Genomic DNA, 22550 nt, shown 5'->3' on the forward strand with positions numbered 1-22550 from the left:
ATGTCACAGTTAATAATTATATTAGGTATATAGGTACATCACGAACAAGGCATCACGTCATCCATGGGCGGTAGACGAGTGCGTACCTTTGACAGGCGAGGCCTCCGACGGGCGGCGTCCACAACGGTCATCGAAATAACAAGTAAGACTCACCAGTTCTTGAGGATGTCGTAGACGTGTCCCTTGTCGTGGATGGTAATGAAGAGGCCGCGCGGGCGGCGGTAGATGAGGCCGTACTTCTGGCAGGCCAGCCCCACGGTGGGCGTGTATACGATGGGCATCATCTCCGCTACGTTCTCGCCGATGAAGCGGTAGAACAGGTGCTCGTTGCGGTCCTGCAGAAAACATAATCAGAAGGTTTCAATCTACTTATCACTACAGCATAGTTATACGATAAAGATCCTACTCAAATATTCACTAAAGCTACTCATTAAAGCATGTCGCTATATTCAATGTCGACAAATACATTAATTACTAAGGCATATAATTTATTAAGTAAAAAATACCATCTACAAAACACTAACTTTATTCTTCATTCATGTCATTGCCCTTGACTTTATAGAACACAAACGAAACACTTTTTCTCAGCTATGTCGTTGTGGAGATTGATATATATGTACCGCACACACATGCACAGAACACAAAATATTTCCATAGTAAAATGAGTGCTCACCAAGAGTCCCATAAGGTAGATGTACTTGTTCAGGGGCTCCTCGTAGCGGTCGATGGAGAGCTTGCAGAGCTGCACCTGCTCCTCTTGGCTCTTGACCCGCGCCGGCAGCAGCCCGTGGATGCCCAGCATCTGCCGCTCCTCGATCGTGAACGCCAAGCCCTGCACAACAAAACGTTTCCCATATTTACTCATGCTAAAAATAAGCCGAACAAGACTAGAGACTGAATTCCTGCATATGTAGATATCCTTAAAAAAGTGCACGACATCATTATTACATAACAAGTTTAGCAAGAATGAAGTCGGTTACGAGGTTTTCAAATGTAAATTCGCGGGATGCACGGCGGCGGCTATGGCTATAAAATATAAATGAAATTTCTGTTCGCAGAATGGAAGTTGACAAGAGAGGTTATTCAAATTCAATTTTCTACTATGGGCACGCTCGCATCCGGGCTTCAAGATGCTAGAGAAGAGACTCTAGCTAGGTACCTAACTATAATCAATCTACCTATACATAGATACCTAATAAAAATGGTCATATCTTCCATAAAAAAATAAATCTTCTTGGTTTATAAACTGAATAATGAATAACTTGTTTTCACTCAATTTTTTTTGTCACTATACTTAGTAGGTACACGCAAGGTAGAACATATTAAAGAACTCTGTGTATTTTCTGAGGCCAATACCATCTTGGTAGAATCCGTAATCGGTGTAGGTAATCACGCTTTGAGTTAACTACGAGTATGTAGGTATTTATTTACCAACCACCTCTGCTGAACGCTTTGTTTCAAGAAAAACAATGCCACTGAAATGGAAGTTCGGAAACAAAACACAAAGCAAAGAGGTCGATTGTTTGCTAACAACATATCAAATGTAGGTAAATCACAAGTTCCTGGTGAATTTCTACATTTTCCTTAATTAACGAAGTAGGTACCTAAATACTTCGTTTAACTTCAATGCCACTTTTCGACGTCATCTTATAATACAGTAAGAATTGGTACAGTGAGGACAGTGAGTCATGCATTTCCTTGTCACAATCTGTCAATTATTCGCAAGGCTGCCCGTTTAGGGCCACTTGCACCGACGAAAATGAAGGGTTAACCCGAGGGTTAACCCACCATTTTATATGGAATGTGACAGATGACAGCCCACTAACCCTGAGTTAAGTGGTTGGTGCAAGTGGGCCTTAGAGGTCTAAGGGCCACTTGCACCAACGAAAAAGCAGAGTTAACCCGAGGGTTAACCCACTATTTTATATGGAATTTGACAGATGACAGCCCACTAACCCTAACCTAAGTGGTTGGTGCAAGTGGGCCTTATAAAGTCAATGACAATTAATTCAAAAATACCACTGAGTATAATGTATAAATAGCACCTATGAGGACTCCTATAAATATCATGTCATGACGCTCAAGTGTGGTCGCCAAGACCTAGGAAGTCACAGAAGGCGAGAGACCCTAAGTGAATATGTGGAGTAAGCGGCCACTTCCTTATAGTAGTATTAGTTACAACTACAACTGTAGATCGACATTCAATCTAGGTACCTATTGCGAACAGTTACACGCCGGCAATGAGTTGAGTTTGTTTAAGTTGCAAACAAAACGAAGTATTTCGTTACTTTACAGTAATAAAATTATAAATAGAATCAACCATAGCACCGTTAACTACGTAATAAATGTCAAGAAGTAATGAACGCTGAAATAATGTGCAACTAGGAAACCTTTGAACGGTAACCGCCGGCCTGCGTTGCATACCTTGCCTCATCAATATGTAAGTGATTCCAGTAACATCCATAATCCATTTGTAATGAACTGATGAACGAACCCGTGTCAACATTAGGTTCTTGGGTTCGCTTCGGTTGAAAGTCCTTTGATAGCATAATCAAAAAATATACATCTCTTTTCTAAAAGTAGATCTCTTTCGCAAGTTACGCAGGGAGGCATGTTAGGTAAATAAATTTCGTTTCTACAAATACTTACCTATTTCTTTGTAAGTTATCTCTATATTTTCCCTTAGTGATCGTATTGCTATTTTTACTCTGTGGTTGGTATGATTGCTGTATATATCTAGCTCGTTGTATATTACTAGCTACTTAAGTATGTTTATGTAAGTCTAATTATATTCTCTTATATGCGATGTTTTTCAATTTGTGTGTTGGAAATTAGAATAATCATGATTTTTTATTTCGTAACATCTATATACTCTTTTTGATTATATTTTTTATTTCCGCTACCCAAACGTTGTCTGGTAAAGATCGCTCTTTAGAGATAAGACCGCCTGTTGTCTGCCTCTATTTATAATAATTTGTTTTGTATCCACCGCATATTTTGCTGAGGTGTGCCAATAAAGAGTATTCTATCTATATATCTATTTTTTATATATATAAAGTCGTGACCTAGTCCTTAAACACAATTATTCCTCACGAGTCACCTACTAAGGCCATCGCTGCAAAACGTCTAGGTCTTTATAAGTCACCAATCACGCGACAATATCATAAATTGATTGAGACAAAGTTGACGGTGACAAGTGTATAAAGAAGAATGGGTCTCACGCCGTGCGTGTACGGTACAAGTGACCCCGGAAACGAGTTCGCACCGCACCGCACCGCCAGCGCTTGATAACAGTCAGCTGTGCGGTGAAGGTGACCGTTACCGACCTTCAACACTCTTGCTTTAACATGCACACTTACTTATGCTGTCTACACATTACTTAAACCATGGACATAGAGTTTGATATTACTGTAACGAATACTGTAAGTTAAGTTTGTTTTGGTAAAGTGCGAATAAAATCACGTCAATTCCCACTATCGCCTGTTCGCGTGTCACGGCGAGACTTTGACCGGTGTAAAAATGTAGGTCTGATCTGATGTATGCGGCGATGGAATTAGTAGGTAAATCAATTTATTACCTTATTTTATCAAAATTTTAATTCGTCATAATTTTAACATAATTTAATATAAATCCACGAAGTTCTTATGAGCTTTGCTAGACGTCATTTAATACAAAATTATACAACTGTAGCAGCCCGTCATCCAGCTATTGGCAGGGTGCAAAGCGGGTGGAGGGGGTAGCTAAAACGATCACAGCGCTCACTACGGCCAAAATTGACATCTTAGTCGCTGACTTACGCTGTCAAATCCATATTGCTGTAAACATTTTCATATCGTTTTTGAGATAAATTTAATATGGGCCTAGTAAAATTTGTTATGGTGAATTGTAATAACTCCAAGAAAAATATCGACTAAATTTTAGCTATTTCCAAGACCGTGATGGTAACGAAACCACCGTTTAAGGAATAGTTGCCGTAAGAAGAAAAGTGTCGTCCAACCTCTGAAGTTTTACTTAAAAGTGCGTAATCTTTTGATACAAGTATCGAATTGAATTTACGGTGAATTTATAGTGCAAATTTTATTGGAGGTAGAAAAGCCGATGTGGAAGCCAATCCCAGTTATGTTCCAAAATCATTTTATTTGTTTCCGTAAGTGTGCTCATGTGTACAAATCGAAACGGATTGACGAAAATGCGTAAATATCGACGTTTCAATCGGACGAAGGAGCACGAGAACAATAAAAGCAGAAGTAGTCCATCCGCTGAAGGCTTATCACATTTTAAATAAAATTCCTGAGAACTTATTTCATCGCATTGATGATTACATAATTATTTGATGTGATATCTAGCTGCTAAACCTCCAATATTTTCAAGTAAATGAAACAACTTTTTGTAATGTATACTATAATTAAAAGTTATTATAGCTAGTTTGTTTTTATTTTACAATAAACCCTGTACCCTGTAAATGATATTTATAATACCTATAGTTAGCCTATGAAAATGACATAGCATAGCAGTGAACTGATCAACAATTTCAAAAACCAATGATTTATTTTATACTTTATTGCACACATAGGTACAAATGGTGGAAAAAAGTCTTCAATCTATAGAAAATGCCCAGCTAGCACCAATTTCGTGTCTTTATTCATCGTCTTAGGTTGGAAAATGATTTCGTGAGCTATGGCTAGAAACCCAGTTTTAGTCACCAGTTTGTTAATTTCTCACTGAAAACAACAATTTTAATGTTATTGGCGATAATGTTGTAACCACCATCGTCCAAAATTGTCTAATATAGTAAAATAACACAAGATTTCATTAATTTTTTCACAATTTTTACTTACTTCTCGCTTAACAGCGGCGACAATATTGTCCATAATGGTCACCTGTCACGTGGCGTGTCGTCGCGCACGGTCCCAATTAAGCCTTTAAAATAAACTATGTCAAAGAAAAAGATCAAAAATTAAGGTGAGTATATACAATACAATACAAATTCACTTTATTGCACAACCTCAAAAATGTACTACATATTAGGAACTCACACATTACAATAAATTTTATTATTTTATTTCCAAACAGGGTTCAATGTTGCATAATCTGTAAGAATGTAATGTACCCTAAAACTTATCTTTCTTTAACTTTTGGCATATATATCCACCAAAGAGGATCGAGTATTATAGAGAGTTACTGTCGAAGTAAAATGTGTGATCACAGTGCATAGACTGCCATCTCAGACGTCATGCTCTCCGGCAGAACCACATTGTCTTTCGGAAACATAAACATATCAGAAAATATCTATGAGATATCTATAAAATTCTAGGACCATTTGGGAAAATTCTTTATGCCTAGTTTTTGTGTAAATCTAATTTCAAAGTGGTTCTGCTACAGAGCTTCTTCCCAGCAGAACCACAAGATATTCTTCTAACTACACATGCTATTTACACGTATAGCACATCAAATAGTTCTATATTAATTCTATATTATCCCTTCACCTCAAATCAACAACAATTACCGTACTCAATACGAAAATATTCTCCGAAATACAAAAAAAAACAGTTTTTCCTTAAAGCGATTTAAAATCCTATTTCATTTCAATTTCCAAACCTCAAAGCGAAAATGGTTATGATTCAGTAATGACGCAATTTCTTATCGATCAAAGGGGCTTACCTCGGGCCTGGTAATCTATTCGCATTCTAAAACAGACTGAGTTACCAATGTTACTTTTTCTTTCAAGTTTCGCTATCGTTACACCGAATATAAACCCTAAAGAATATCTGGGGGGTTACCAACTTACCATGACGTACTAAAGACGTTCAGTTTAGGTTGAGAGAAAGGGACACAGCTATAGCAGTTATATAGCTCCGTCCCTCTCTCTCAACCTAAACTGAACGGCTTTAGCACATCATGGTAGCCCCCCAGGTCTAGAGCAAACATATACTACGCTACAATAACGGCTCTCACTCTGTCAGGATAGAGTCTGTAATGAAAATTATTCACGAACATAATATGCCGCCGGAGGCGCGGCTGTGACGTCACGACCAAATGCGGACGGGTCATTATACTTCACGTACTTTGGACTTAATTAACATCAAAAACCTTATGTCGACCGAGTAAAAGCTAAACTTGAATAACAGCCTTAATCGCGTTAGGTTACCTCTCGCTCGGCGCCTAGGTGTTCACGCGTCATGGAAAATTGAATCAGTCTAAACACAAAATAAATTGGATGTGAGTTTAAATGGAAATGTAATTAATACAAATTGATTTGTTTAGGCGCGTCGGTCCCACGCCCACCCAATTGTGTAATAACTGGAAATGATCGAAATATGTCGAAATCATACAAGTACGAAACAGCATACCTACCCAATCCAATAAATTGAATGTCGAAGTGGGGTACAAAATTAGATAATGAAATGTGTGTCGAGTGACGTTTCTGTATTGACACATAAATCCGCTGACGTATATATCCGTATGTTCCTTAAATAAAACGGTGTACGTAGGTGGAAACAAGGAAAATGGTTGGGTAGGTATTCCCTATTGCGAAAAAGTGGAATTTGTTGTTAAGTTTGAGTTACAAGTGCTGGCCTATCTGTCTGTTCAAAGAACTTAATCTCAAGGCTGCAGATCGTAATCCATTCAAAGTAGCTCGTAAGCTATGGTTTAATTTAATACCTTCGTATTATACGCTCTATTTTACAATTTAATAATGTAGCTGTGAGTAGGAAATTTATGTAAACACCTATCTAGACAGTATTTACCTAAGAAATCTAATAAAATTATAATAAATTAATATGTTTACTCCAGACTAAATATATGTAAATAATTATAAGTATTTATGTATGTTAGAAAGATTAATTAACACCTTAAAATTACGTGACCACTTTTCAAATAAATTCTTTCACAATGTAGCCATGCAATTTGTTCGACCACTTTAGTGTCAGCCAGTAAGCAAGGTGCGAGGAATGTCAGAGAGCACGAACCCTGGAGTCGACGGCGGCCAGGCACTCGGGCAGCGCGCACAGCTCGCGCCGCGGCGTCAGCTGCCACCACTCGCGCTCCATCTCCCCCCTCCACCACCACCACCAGCCCCTTCAACCACTGCCTCTTGATGATGCGATCGAGAACTTCACTAATGTGAACTACACTACACAGGTCCGAGCACTAGGTATATGTGCATACGGCGTGCGTTGTTACCGCGCAGAAACACACTCCACGTTTTCTCTAATCCGTTTTATTGATATACAATAAACAATGCTACGCTAGCACAATCTCGGGGACTCATTAAATTCACGACTAGCACTTGTACCTTGATCCTCAAATCTCTCATAAACGAAGCTGAATGTTCACATAAAAATTAAACAGGAAACATTCATTAATTTCATTATTTAACATTAAGTACGTTCATTTAATTAGCGCTAAATTTAAGTTTATTATCCCGTTTCTTTTTATTTCAGTATCAACATCACACATTCAACACAAATTAGAGACGTGTGTCTAGTGGCGTGCTGTTGAAGGAATAGAACTACTTAGCTTTAGTCCCGGCCAATATTATTAGGAATTTATTAGAAATGCAGCCAACACTGCGATCGATATGTAGGTTTACTTACTTATGTCCAGAACCGAGGTTATGAAATGATTATACCCATAGGTAAATATTGCGTTTCTACTGACGAAGGCTTGTTATCATATCCCATCTCGTCAAATTATGCAACAGCTAGCTTGCAAGCGATAGATATCTACTTTTTATTGCTATGCACATTACCTATACAAGTGCCATTATTTATTATTTATTAAATGACAGTTAATCGTGTTACCTAACTATTAATAACAAACTTTTAGGAGACAGTAGGTATTTATACAGTTTTCATTGCTCTATCTACCAAAACACGACATGTTTTTACATCATATAATTAAATCAAGATTGACAAGACGCTGTCCATTCTGTCGATAATATTATCAATTATAAACAAGTTCAGATACATGTACTGCCGTCTACTTAAGACACTCAAGTGCATAATCTTGTAAATGAATAGATAAAGATCAGACAGCCTCTGAAGACTTAATTATAAAAGTTAGCGAGGTTTGTGGAGAAGTAAAGCAATTATGTCGAAATGGCGAGAAAAGACGCGACTTATGGAAGTTCAAGTGGAAGTTTAACTCTCATTAATTGCCTGCCCTCAGTACCCATGAGTAGGTACTAACTAATACGACCGCGCAAGGAATTGTTTTAGATTCCACAAATCCTTTTCGTACACTCGATAATAAGAAGCCGATTTTGAAATACGAGCCAGCATTAAAAAAAAATCATTTATTTCAAGCTTCTTGGCTCATAATATTAGAATAGTAACTTTGACTAATCATTTACACAGTACAATGTGATAAATTATAGTATTGAACCAAAAACGCGAAATCGATCGGTCAAAATTCAAATATCGCGACATGTTTGTTACCCATATTCATACATGTATTTAAATAAAAAACTTACAATGCAGTATTTTTTACTAATATACAGGTAATAACAATAATTATTTACCATCCATTTCTGTATATTATGATCTAACAAAAAGTTTAAAATGAAAGGCATTAAAGTCAACATTGACCTATCAAAGAAACAAAAACATTAATTATTTAAAGGTCATGATTATCAGTTTTTGCAGCGTTTCAGCGAGAATGAAATGAACCTACAACGGCAAAGTAGTTTGAGGACAAAGCGGCTGGAAATACGCACGCAAAAAACCCATAGTGTTCATTAGGGGAATATTACGGCGGCGTTATTATGTCATTTGCGTATGAATGAGCACTATTGTCCGATAGACCCATTATACGCACAGCCGCAACGTCAATCTTACTTTGTATACTGAGGACTATTTAAGAATACCTACTGTATGTTATTCCCTTTCATAAATATATGACTTGAAAAACATCAGAGAAAAAATATAAGTACTTACCCTAAATTTAACATATTTGAAATCGTCCAATAAGTGATAGTCAATATTTTGATATTTAGACGAAAGTGCCCATTTTCATCGTTCCGCTCCAGAGTAGTGGATAAGAATAAATTGGCTTAAAAATAATGTATACACAACTGAGAATATTAATTGTACAGTTGACGTTCTCGTATTATGTATGAAGTAAAAGTACTCTCAGAGTTAGACTCGGAGCGCGCCTGAGCCCGGCGGCCTAGCAAGTCTAGCAACTAAGCCACCACTCGGCAGTTGCATTCCTCCACTTGTTTCATTGATTGTAAACCACTTAAGATTGCGCAAGTGTGACTTTGATAATATTTTAATTTATAACCAGTACTGCGTATTGATATATTTTAGATGGCAGAATGAGCACGAAGAACCAATGATAAAATTGATAAAATTAATATGGCAGCGACCAACGGATCAGCCCTCCAATCAAACCTTAACTAAAAGAAAACCCGAAACACAAATAAATTCTTATGTTCTCAATAATCATCATATTTATAAGTACATATTCCCACCGTGGTCTGGGGCTTGTTCTCCTTGTGAACACCACAATACAGCCTACATAAATAAAATAAACCCACGCGACGTACTTAGTTATTTGTTTAGAGTTACAAAAATGATAACATAAAAAAGAAATGCTTAAAAAACTTAGTTAAGTACCCACCAAAATTACCTCTGCTTTGGTAGATGAGTGATTAAAAAAAAGTGAAACAAAAGAATGTAAAATAGTTAATTAAACAGCTGAATACATTTTTCAAGAGGAAACCGAGAGCTGGCGGCGAAAATCGTTTGTTCCGAATTCAAAAAATGTTTACTCTTTGTACATATTAAATTATATTGTTATGTTTATATTCTTGGACCTAAAAGATTATTCAAGAACAGCTACCTTATTCAATTAACTAAATATATAATGGAATCTTTTATGTTTCATTTAAGTCTTGTATTTTGTAGGTGGGTAATTTTTAGTCTTGACGAATATTACCTACTCTCATTGGCGTGAATTCATTTCAGACCATGAAGACTTACCTACACCTCATACACCTGTATTGCCTAGATATACCTTTGTTATGAAGCCATAAAACTAAATGATTTAGGTTAACAAAGCAAGGATAGCTGGCACACAAATGCTTAACGACCTAGGTCACTATAGACTCTAGGCCTCTCGACCGGTATATAGTGTTCTAGGTCTGATCGCAACACATAGGCTAAACACATGTCCACGTATTAAGATCAAGGTACAAGGCACCAGGCATTCACATTTGCACACAATTATTATATGTTTTATAAGGGTATTTAAATGCGCCACCACATCCTGTTCGCGCGCGGGAAAAACTATCGAGAAAAAGAGCTACTTTAAAAAATACGTAGGTATGTGAGTTTTGAACAAGGATCGGTAATGAAATGTACCTACGCTTTGTGATTTTTATGAACCTACCACCGTCCCTTATCCCGTATTTCATGAATTAGGCTTGACAGCGGACTTGAAGGTCCATAATTAATCTTTACAACCGCACTATCAAGCCTTCACTGGATTAAACCCAACAAACGTTTTACTTAAGTAACTACCCATATAAAGTCCGGAACGAAATCACATAGTATCGGTAGGTATATAAGTTATTTTGAGGACTTTAGTGCAAATACTAAGCTATAACATTAACAAACTCCCGTCGTGTCGAGTTGGTGGTGTAACCTCAGTCGCGGCGGGCGGAGGGCCCAGTTGAACTAATATTGTGTCGGGGTTTAGCGTCGCCGCCGTGTTATCTGTCGTTATGGCGACGCTAATCCCACCTGCAAACTGCTGGAGTGCAAATCATTAATTTCCGTGCTGTAATGTAGGTTTCTATTCTATGCATCGCAAACAAAAACGAACATTTCAATTGTAACTTAATGGATTTACATATCTTGATTCTGTTTGAATACTCCTTTTTTTGTAACGATATAGAAAATATGAATATTAATAACCTATACATATTATGTATGCGAGCTTAGGTTAGCCGTGGGGATTTTATCAGTAGAATAATCTGATCCGCGATAAAAATGGAAAACATCGACATAATCCCTATTAAAAAGGAATAACCAACCGATACCAAAACTTGAAGACAATTCCGATCCTAAATACACAATACTTATTAACAGTGTACTGGAATGTTAAGTATTTGTAGCTTTCTAAGAATTCGGGTTCGCACGAAATCGCAAACAAGTGAACACCTAAACAATGCACAATTTCGTCAGAGAAAATGCCGACTTGCTTCCGAGCGCGCGGGAATTCACTCAAGAAATATTTGGGACCAATCCGATGATAAAACATTCAAATAAGACAAAAAGGGATCTGTAATACGACATATGAAGACAAATATGTCGGCATTTTACACTTATTTCCTTATATTCGCATTGTTTACTATAAAGCGCACATTGCGTGCCAACCTATTTATATGTATGATTAGGTACATTTTATTGTTTTCCCTGTCCGAATATTTCTATTGAATTAAATTAAAACCTATTATATTACTAAGCTACGCACACATTTCCACTTACCTAAGTAATCGATAAAACATTAGCAAAGTGACTATGACTAACATAATACTTATGTCCTGCTTATAATAGCCACTTATCATTATAAACACAGCCATATATGCCGATGCCGTACGCCCGCGGGCTGAACCAATATGCCAACACTTGCTCGTCCCTGAACCACATGCATGTCACACGCTCCATTACTCACTGCTCCGATCCGATCATTAGTGTAGTACCAGTCTTTCATTGACCCACAGACAATCTATCGATCAGGGTCACTCTATGCCGATAACAAAGAGCAGGACGAAATTAACGAACAAAAAAGTTCTTAAGACAAGCTATATAATTTCCAATCAAGTCTCTAAAGGAACTTAATACGATCCTTAAATCAGGTTAGGTAACAGCATTTATCTGCGCACAAAGAAACAAGAAAGGTAGAAGGAATACTGGAATATATAATAATCCGCAAAAATATCTTTTGCGAGTGCCATGCTAATTAGATTCCTACTCGTACCTACCTTGCAAAAAGCTCGAGCCTGTACTTGCGAGCATGTCTAAACCATCAACTTTAGGTACTTATTTACCAAACCTTGTATTTGATTACAATGGATAAACTTGGAAAAATTCGACCCTAGTCACCGTGACCCATGTGGCCAAATGGCTCAGGCACCTGCAGTGATAGTAGTGGACGCTGGTTCGATTCCAGCCGTGGGCAACTGAAAGCCTTGGTCACTATTTCTAGTCAAGTCAATAACGGCAGTTAGTCAAATTTTAGGAAATGTTTTATTATAAGTACATTTAAACTGATTGTCTCTTGGTGATCCTAAATACTCTGCAAGACATTATTTTTTATGAATAAGGAACCCTTATTCTAATTTATTTTAACTTAGAATATATAATTATATATCCTATTGGTTACCTACATATAATATAATTGGAATAGAATAATAAAAATAAGCCTAAGTACTTATCTATAGAGAAAACGATTGGGTGTACTCATTCCAATACGTCCTGTTACTTACGAATATTATGGTCAATAATAATTTCAAGTACATCAAATTAATTTAGCTAATGGCAATGACGTACATTACGATATGAGTCTTTAGTGGATGGCCTAGAATGGCTACATAGCTACCTACTGGTTGGTCACTGCCAATTTAAAACTTCCCACTAAAATGCGTGAGCAACCGGCTGTAATTTGTCAATAATAAACATCAGTCCACCATCACTTGGCGTGTCGTCGTTATACCGAACACGGAATTACTATTCCGTAGTCAAGTTAAATGCCAAATCGATATTTCCTAGCGTTCCTAAATGTGACGCAAGTGACGCAAGAAATTTAAGCAGTGTACTTTTTGCTGTTTTAAGTAAAACAAAATAGCGGATATTTCAAAACGTGTTGAGTAGGTGTAAGGTGACGGACCCATCATGGACAGTTTAAGAAAACAATTGGCCTATTTTTGATATTTCACTGATAAATGTAAAAATTCTACCGCTAAGCGTGTTAAATCTTTAATGCCCTATCAACCTAACAAATTAAAACGAGATGTTTTTTCTCCAGTCATGGACGTCAGTTCTCCAGTAATGGATCACTAACTTTCTTGGTCACAGTACATATTTGAACTGGATAATAAATTAATTATGATAATTTGATATTATTTCAATGGAATAATAACTCAAAAACTATATTTATTACCAGTTCAATTTTACCATCTGCGTCCGGCATATCTGAACGTACGTACTATCAGCTGCAATAGTGCATGGAGAAATTATGAATGAATTTATTGATAAATTCGCCTTGCACTTTTGCAGCTGATAGTACCTACTTGTTTGACTTTTTACCTAATATCAGTAAATAACCAGAGATCGGATTTTTGTGCGTCATCTCATACTAAAAGTCATTAAAATGACGTAAGTCACTAAGAATGTCGCAAATTCGTCCGATCTCTGGTAATAACCCAAATTAAAATTATTCATATTCAAATATTCATATAGATAGTTATCGCTCGAATCATGATCATTGATCAGTAAATATTTAATCGGTATGCACGTCTATAGCCTAAGAATACAATACCTATATCTAGGCATGTAGAAACCTCTTCGTAGGGTAGTCTTTGTACTCCGGCCCCTTGTGCCGCCCCTCGCGAGGGGCGTTTTACTAAACATTTTTAATTCCGTTTAAATTTTCTGAAATCGGGACAGTTTCGTCTTTCGCATTATTAGATATATATCCCATTGATTTTTTTTTTCAATTGTGTAAGTTGTTTTAGGAAATGTCTGATTTCTCGGTATGGGTATAATACTTTTAAGGCCAATGAATCAATTTAACATACCCCAAATAAAATTAGTTTGCGTTATTTTAACATAGGATTGTTTCTTGTAAATTTTGGTTTCGTAAACTGTTCCTTGTCCATCATAGGAGGTACGCAGTTTTCCGGGTCCAGTTATGGACACTCGCAAAATAACACTATTTCTTTATATCTTTGGAGTAACAAACTAGTATGTTTTATACCTTATCTCATAGTTAATGCAATAAGTAAAACTCATTCAAGTTTACACCGAGTATTATTTTTTTATTATTTTATACATGAACTCAACTCTCTTAGCAACATTACTAAGAATTCGTCTTGATATTTTCATGCCAAGGAATACAGCGGGCGATACAGCGGGATTATAATATGTCCACATTCTGAACTGAAATTTAAATTTCGATAAAATGATGACGTTTTAACCCTAAAGCTTTCAAATTTTTGCCAACTTATCTTGGTCTGACTCTACATAAGTTTTGTCTACTTTTAAAAATAATAAATCTATTAAACCTCACGATGACATAATGAAATTTTCGCTAATGGTTGGATAAGTAGGTACCTACATATAAGATCAATGTGCGTCATCTGATTGTAAACAGATTGATTTTTTTGTTTATTTTATGACAGATATGTTTACTAAAGGTTTTTATGAGATAATACAACACAACACAATTTTTCCAGATATCTCAAATGTCAATGTTTGGTCTAGGTACATTGATTTCATCATTATACCCATACCGAGAAATCAGACATTTCCTAAAACAACTTGAATTAAATAAAACAATTGAAAAAAAAATCAATGGGATATATATCCAACAATGCGAAAGACGAAACTGTCCCGATTTCAGAAAATTTAAACGGAATTAAAAATGTTTAGTAAAACACGTGCTGCGTACGATGAGGGGTCTGCAGGCCGCAGACGCACAGACCCCTCGCGAGGGGCGGCACAAGGGGCCGGAGTACAAAGACTACCCTACGAAGAGGTTTCTACTCTACATGCCTAGATATAGGTATTGTATTCTTAGGCTATAGACGTGCATACCGATTAAATATTTACTGATCAATGATCATGATTCGAGCGATAACTATCTATATGAATATTTGAATATGAATAATTTTAATTTGGGTTATTACCAGAGATCGGACGAATTTGCGACATTGTTAGTGACTTACGTCATTTTAATGACTTTTAGTATGAGATGACGCACAAAAATCCGATCTCTGGGTATTACTGGCCCCGTAGCCGAATGGCATTTCTCCGACGCCAAACGAAAGCGATACGCCGCTGGCTCTGTCGCGCCAATACGCAAGCGCGATAGAGATAGATATCTACTAGCGCTTCGTTTCGTGAGCGTTTCGTGAGCGATTGTGTCATTCGGCTAGCCACCCTGATATTAGGTAAAAAGTCAAACAAGTAGGTACTATCAGCTGCAAAAGTGCAAGGCGAATTTATCAATAAATTCATTCATAATTTCTCCATGCACTATTGCAGCTGATAGTACGTACGTTCAGATATGCCGGACGCTGATGGTAAAATTGAACTGGTAATAAATATAGTTTTTGAGTTATTATTCCATTGAAATAATATCAAATTATCATAATTAATTTATTATCCAGTTCAAATATGTACTGGCGTCTGATTTGAATGATAAACTGATATCTGAATGTTAATACATTAAGTACGATGTCATTCTGATATTAGAATACGTTCGGATGGACCTGTAAAATTTTATCTACTTAGTAGAGTCACTTAATTGTTAGAAAATAAATAGGTAGTAAATAGCCTTTTATTTTACACGAAAGATCAAGATCCCATTCCTAAAAGTAGTTAACCACATACCTCTAACCTCTAACTTTCAGAACGGCTGCTAAGATACATTATAGTATTTAAGATTCCTAGGCAAATATAATGAATATTTCAAAAACAACCAGGAAGCAGGAAGTAAATATTTATATTATGAAGGTATTATTATATACCTTAATAGCGTGTCGTAATAACTAATTAATTTAAGATATATTAATAGGTGTCGGTGTCCATGGTAAGTGTCGGTAATTATTAGTAGGATATTTATTTAGAATAAATTTATTTATTTTTATTATTTTTTATTTTTTTAGAATAAATTGAACTGAAGAAGAGCAAAGTCAACTACTTTGTTGATTGTTTTAATTAAAATGTATTAAATAGTCTAAACAAGGTGCAAAGTTGTCGGAAAGTTTGAGCCACGTGAACTTTGACACCTGGCGCAAACAAACAAACATCGTGATTAGCATGACAATCGAGCAGCTGTTCAGAGTTCCGACGCCGGATCCGGCCGCGGCTGATCACTGCGACCACTTCCGCACACAACCATGACCTAACCATATTACTCGCGGTCATCGATCTATCCACGGGTCACCATCTGTACTACCACTAGTTACCTTGTTCAGGCCGGGGTGTTTGAGCCGGTCCAGTCCCGACAGCCGGCTGGAGGACTGTCCGTCCCCGCAGCCCCAAAGCCCGAGTCTGTCGCGGTCCATAGCGTCGAACGTGCACTTGGCTCTGGCGTCGGCCGGCGACTGCCGCTCGCCGCCGAACACGCCGGTTTTGTCTCGCACCGCGGGGGGACCCAGGGCGCACTCGCTCCTGGGAAAGCGGGAAAATTTTCAGCGATAAGTTTTCCGTGATAGGTGCGGTTGCGGCCGCCCGATAAGAGATGGCGCTGTGGTATATTCTACTCTAACACAATACATGTACGAGTAGAAAGGCGGCCTAAAACGAAAACGATTGTGACTGCAAAGAGCAAACTGAAGTTTTTAGAGATTTAAGGAAATATGTTTTACTAGGTAACTTTGTCACTCTTTATTTTATCACGAGGTACATTTCTGGTACGGTATTTTAGTTTTAGGATCTTAATAAGAAATTCAAGAAACTCACTTCCTTGGGCCTATTGCATAACAATTTACAACTTGTATTACAAGCGGAACTCTCTTTCTTATAAAATGAATTGGAGGGGGACTACCGCTTGTAATATGAGTTGTAAATTGTTATGCAATAGGCCCCTTAGTGATCAAATTATACATTTTAAGAGTCAACAAACACAACTAGGCTTTATACACTATAAGCAATATTATTTTCTAACTAACTATTTAAAGAACACCTACGTAAAAGTTGCGATACGGCATCGGCAATAATGTTTGCTATTGTCGGACAATTAATGCACTAACGTTCCTACGTCATGCTACGTAAGTTATATATAACTATGTATTTATATTGTCCTACGGTACGAAAACTTTCTTCTGTCAACACTTTATCACATTTGCAGCAATCTTCAAATAAAATGTATCAAATAAAAATCCGAAATCAATTCATAATAGTCATGCCTGATACCTAATTTTATACCTATCCTACGAACTTTCAGTTGTTGCCTATGTATTTAAGGGTGCTTTCAAGAAAAACGTCAAAATAATGTAAAATTGATAGTTTTAGTCGGTGAAATACTACACTTTCCGTTATCTAATAGATATATTTAATTGAAGTTTCAATGAAAGCATCTTATTATCTTGATTCTTATCAGACGAGATTTTTGAAAACTAGCCCACTAAATTAATTAAGGTAACGGCGGCTATCAACGCGGGTATCGAAATCGACGTCCATTACCGCCGCATTTGCAAATACGCATTTTATAGGCAAACCGACCAATTTCTTAAAAAAAGTTACTCACACAAAGGAAGCCTGTTTAGTTGACTAACGCACATATAGGCGATAGAGAGTGTGAATGAAAGAAGACGCTCGCTATTTGACAGTTTTTGCCACGGGGCCGCGAGAAGAGGTTGTGTCATACTGACGTGTGACGCTAAACCTAAGTGAACTCCAATCTCATTTAGTAGTTTACGTAATAATTATGGCAAACAGGTGAAAGTTATGCATTTCAAATTATTGTTTATAGTTTTCTACATGACTTCTGAGTACTTTTTACGTATTGTTTAGCCTGGAAATGTGTTTAAAGTGGAAATTAAAAGGCAGCGGTGAAAGGCGCCATTTCGTGAGTAGATTCTATTACTGTGGTATACCACGGTAATAGTTAAAGTAGTGATATTAGTTCTTTTTGCTTTATTTTAAGTATATGTGATCAGTTATATAATGTCTTACAGTTGTTTCAATCTTGATCTATTCACGCTATCAAAGAACTATTTACGCGGTATGAAAATTATTCAACAAAACCTTAATTTTTAGCAAAAACTTCATGACTGATTTCGTAGTTTCTATGAAAACCGTTAATTTGTCAATTTTTTAAACATTGACATAAAGTCTGATGCTTACTTACCAGTTATGTAAGCTTGGTTTAAATATAAGGTTGCAATATTTTATTTTGATTTGTAATGAAAATACATCTGTATGACTTTGTTTTTATGGGTCGGAATTAGATTTTATAATACTCCAATTTATGCCTATTACCGATGGTACGATCAGATAACCCTCGGTAATAGAATATATAAGAATCTATTACCGATCCATGCAATATTTGTTTGGGTCGGTAATGGGTTCCTATAGAAGTATCTATTACCGAGCGACATATTAGTCTTGTATCAAAATATGACATTTAGTGTACCGTAAGTACAGATTTCTTAGGTGAAACTGAGTCTTCTGTGGGTATTCATAAAGGAGGATAGTATAGGTATATGTATTTGTCATAATTTGTATATTCAACCGTCGGTATTAAGCTCCGAATTTTGAGATGGGTTTCTATTTACCGATGGCAGAAAAACACTGTCATTCATACCCTCGGTAATGAAATCTCAATTCGCGTTAATAGAACTGCAACCTGTTCATTACCACGGTAATAGAAAATTTAGGTATGTTGGCTTCAATAATCATTTTATGACATATAATAAACTAAAATGATCCTAAAACTCTTCAAAACTAATAGTTCAATAAATACTCTTCCATAAAAAAAATATTTGTGGTCGTTAATGAGCTTTGATACCCTTAATTTTTTGGTATCTTTTGAAATCTGCTTAAGTACCACGTTAATAGGCGCCATTACCTTATGATTTTTTCTCTGATGCAGGTTTAGAAAAAACCGCGTCTATACGCGCGTTGAATTAGTCGATCTTATTTGTAAAATTCGGACAATTTTGGATACTGAAACTAGTAAATTTATAATACGTATATCCTGTATCACAATCTTCTCAGACTACATTTTTATTGTAAGGTTTTGAAAAAGCGTAAACAAGGCTAAGACGAATTCAATTTTTTTCAGAATTTACCTAAAATTAAGTGACAATTTCTTTGAAATTCTACATCACATTGAATTTATTTTTGTACATAAATAATCTGCAATGTTTACTAAAATTGCTCTTATGCCTCAGTGATTATAAATAGACCCCGGATTGTTGTCGCGATGACGTCACAATAGGGTGATTTGGGGAGTAAATGGACAGGTAGAACAAAATGATAGGTACATAAATTATAAAATAAGATAAAAATGTATATTAATTTCACCAGAGAAAAACATAATTTCATTTACGGTACATCCAAATACCTAAATTTTTTCATAAAAAAAATTCCCAGTGAATTTATCAATATAATTTTTTTGGTAGGTATATAACTGCAAAACTTAAATTTCTACTGTTTACTAGAAGACGTAGCCTAACCGCAAGTCATTTAGAAAAACTATTGATCTGTTACGGAGAGTCTGTTAACGAAAGAGCAACGTCGATATTTTTTATAGGAAGTTTCGCAATAATATACAAAAAAAAAAGTAACAATTTCGTATTCATCAACACTATAATATATGATATTTCTTATCTTATCTTATCTAAATAAATCCGTATTAATTAATACTGTTCCATTTACTCCCCAAATCACCCTATTGTGACGTCATCGCGACAACAATCCGGGGTCTAATTATAAATGTCTATTATATATTTTTGGCAATTTTTTGAAAACAAGCGTTTTCCGTCACAATTATTACCACTTCTAGACATGTTCTCATATTTTGTTCTTCCAAGTAGAAAAAAGTCCTATAATGTGTTATATATTTGTAAACTACTCATAAATCCCTTTAATTTGATACCACACACGGTATGATTAAGCGCTCGGTTGCGATTTCACTATTTTTCACATCAAAGCCCTCTTAATTTGCGCGCAGTATTTTTTTTCATGCATTTATGATGCGGTGCATTTCCTATGTTATCTTTTTGCGTAAACTCGTGTCAAGGGCCACGTGCGGTCTGTCCACCGATAACAGATGTCAGCCGTGGGAGCGGAAAATGTTCCGATTGCACAACTTACGTAGGTATCTAATTAGTGCCATTCATTGATTGCCTTAGAGAAAACTAAGACCCGCGTCACACGGACCGCTTCAAGCGGGCTACTACAAATACTCCGCGTATGGCGGGCGTATCGTTACAGTTCTTATATTTATATTTGAGGACTATTTGAAACTGTAAGATATATAAAGGACTACTCGTTTTTTAGCAAAGCGGAACGCGGAGTTACAATTAGATAAATGGGTAGGGATATGTAAGGGGATAAGTATTTCAAGTCATAGCTATACTGGCATAACACTATATATCTACTTATGGATAAAATAATTCCACCAGTAGTATCTATAGTTGCGTAATCTAAAACTTCAGTCACACCACTGAATAATAAATAACAAAGTCATGGGAATCGATACAACCACCGAAACCACATACTCGTCCGAGTTATCATTCTGCGATAATTGCGGGGTCAGCGACCCGGCCACAACACGTTTCGCTACGTATAGCTACCACTAAACACATGCCTGTCACCATCACCTCAACGCAACCCCCCTGATATAGATCGATTGACTATTTTAAAACGATAGCAACCCGCCTACTTATACTTTACACGAGTAGGTAGTGGTTGTGATTGTTTGGTATAGCTTTAAAAACATAGGTGCAGAAAAAACTGATTGTGGTTGTAGCTATAAAACAGTTAGTGGTTTTACACATGCGGTAAGGAAATACTTTCTTTGTTACACTTAGAACAACTTCTGACATCACTGATAAAATTTTGATTACTTTATAGTTCCTAATTGTAGGAAATATGTAATCACCTTAAGTCGAACAATCGCAAGCCCTAACATAGGTATACTCTTGGGTCGACTCGTTCGTTTTTCGTCACGTTCCTAAATTTGTCCGATTCTGCTTTCGTCAGCCATTCTTCATTCGTCAACTTAGTCTGCAGTCAATATCGTCTTTGACCATAATGAGTTGTTGGCTTTTTTCTTATTTCGACTCAATCGTTTTTCGTCATTTCGTATTTGGTCATATTCTAAGTTGGTACCGACCTAAGAATACGAAAAAACACGAAAAACATAGATTTAACAGCGAACATGCCGAAAGAAGGTTATGACGAGTATAGAACGAAACGAATTAAGATAAAGATGAACAACGAAATTGACCGTAGTTGAGAAAGACCATCGATGATCGTGACGAATAAAGAATGGCTGACGAAAGCAGAATCGGACAAATTTAGGAACGTGACGAAAAACGAACGTGTCGACCCAAGAGTATACCCCAACATACGGTAATACAACTACAGATACATGCCCTACGATGTTACATTTTATTTTTACATAAATAAAGCTAAGAAGTCATATGTTTGGCACGTAACTTATTAGTAAAGTAAAAGGGAACATTGTCTATACGTGTGCCTACACTTTTTAAAAAACCTTTACATATTATCGTAAAGTATGATTAGCAATAGATGCACATGAGAAATAATTAGCATAGTTTTACTAGTTAGAAGTTCCGTGCTTAGTTTCTTATTAAACTACTCTTAGCTTAGGTCTACTGGCAGGTCTACCCTACTACGAAGTTCAACCTCTACGAGATGGCTACGCTACGGCCCTGCGGCCCTACGGCCCTACCGCTACGAACTACGCAACACTACCTCACAACTCTGAAAATCAGTTCAGTCTTCAAACAGAAAAGCCAAGGCTCATTATCATTAAGCTACTTTACCTGAACTTTAGTAATAATGAGTAGGAAATTAAATAAAGAAAAATTTGAAATATATAGTAGGAATATTGTGATCATAACATATCTAAAATCTAAAGATAGTTGTTGTTTTCCTTTATAAATGATTTTAAGTTGAATTATCCATTATTTTAAGGAGTACTTTGATGTTAGCGTGTTACTAGACTACGGTATGGCCAGTCTACTAAGGCCACGCACGGCCAACACAGGCTACTGAGCTAGGGCCTACCTACGCGGGCACGCGGGGCATTCGAAACCTCTCTTCTGGCACTCACACTCTTCTACACCCGACATTCAGCTGTAGGCAAACAGTCTAAAGTGAGTTCAACATAATATTACACAGTATTACCAACAAGTACAACAAACACTAATTAAATGCGTAATAGCGTGCGTATCAGTATGTTGTGTAAGTCAGCATGAAGAATTAAAGAAAAACGGTATATTTTTCAAGCTTTAAAAATTAAAACTATTATGCTTATGATAATATGTAACTGCTAATATCTCGGTCTACGTGCTGTACATTATTTAAAGGTAGGAAAGTATTTAGGTAAAAAAATAATGTCTCATACTCAGCTATAATATTCCGCGTTGTGGCAAATCTCGCCTCTAAAGTCGGGGCCAGTGCTACAAACCGATCAAACATAAAAAAATATTGTAACACGTTGCTGTACATGAAATATTAAATCGTTACAGTTTACGTGATACAGAAAGATATTTTCTTTGTCATTTTTAATTCAATTTATGGTAAATATATAAAGCAAACAGGTACCTAAGG

The 22550-nt window shown here is 36.4% G+C and overlaps 1 protein-coding gene across 1 annotated transcript in view; it reads right to left on the reverse strand.

The window, feature by feature from the left end:
- The window catches only part of LOC125235738 (NADP-dependent malic enzyme-like), a 49881-nt gene that overhangs the window by 9102 nt on the left and 18229 nt on the right, over window positions 1-22550 (reverse strand). The window contains 3 exon segments of the mRNA XM_048142317.1: window positions 154-335; window positions 674-832; window positions 16205-16409. Coding sequence (XP_047998274.1) covers window positions 154-335; window positions 674-832; window positions 16205-16409 — 546 coding nt within the window.

The sequence above is a fragment of the Leguminivora glycinivorella genome, chromosome 2 (assembly GCF_023078275.1).
Source record: "Leguminivora glycinivorella isolate SPB_JAAS2020 chromosome 2, LegGlyc_1.1, whole genome shotgun sequence".
In the NCBI taxonomy this organism is placed as follows: domain Eukaryota; kingdom Metazoa; phylum Arthropoda; class Insecta; order Lepidoptera; family Tortricidae; genus Leguminivora; species Leguminivora glycinivorella.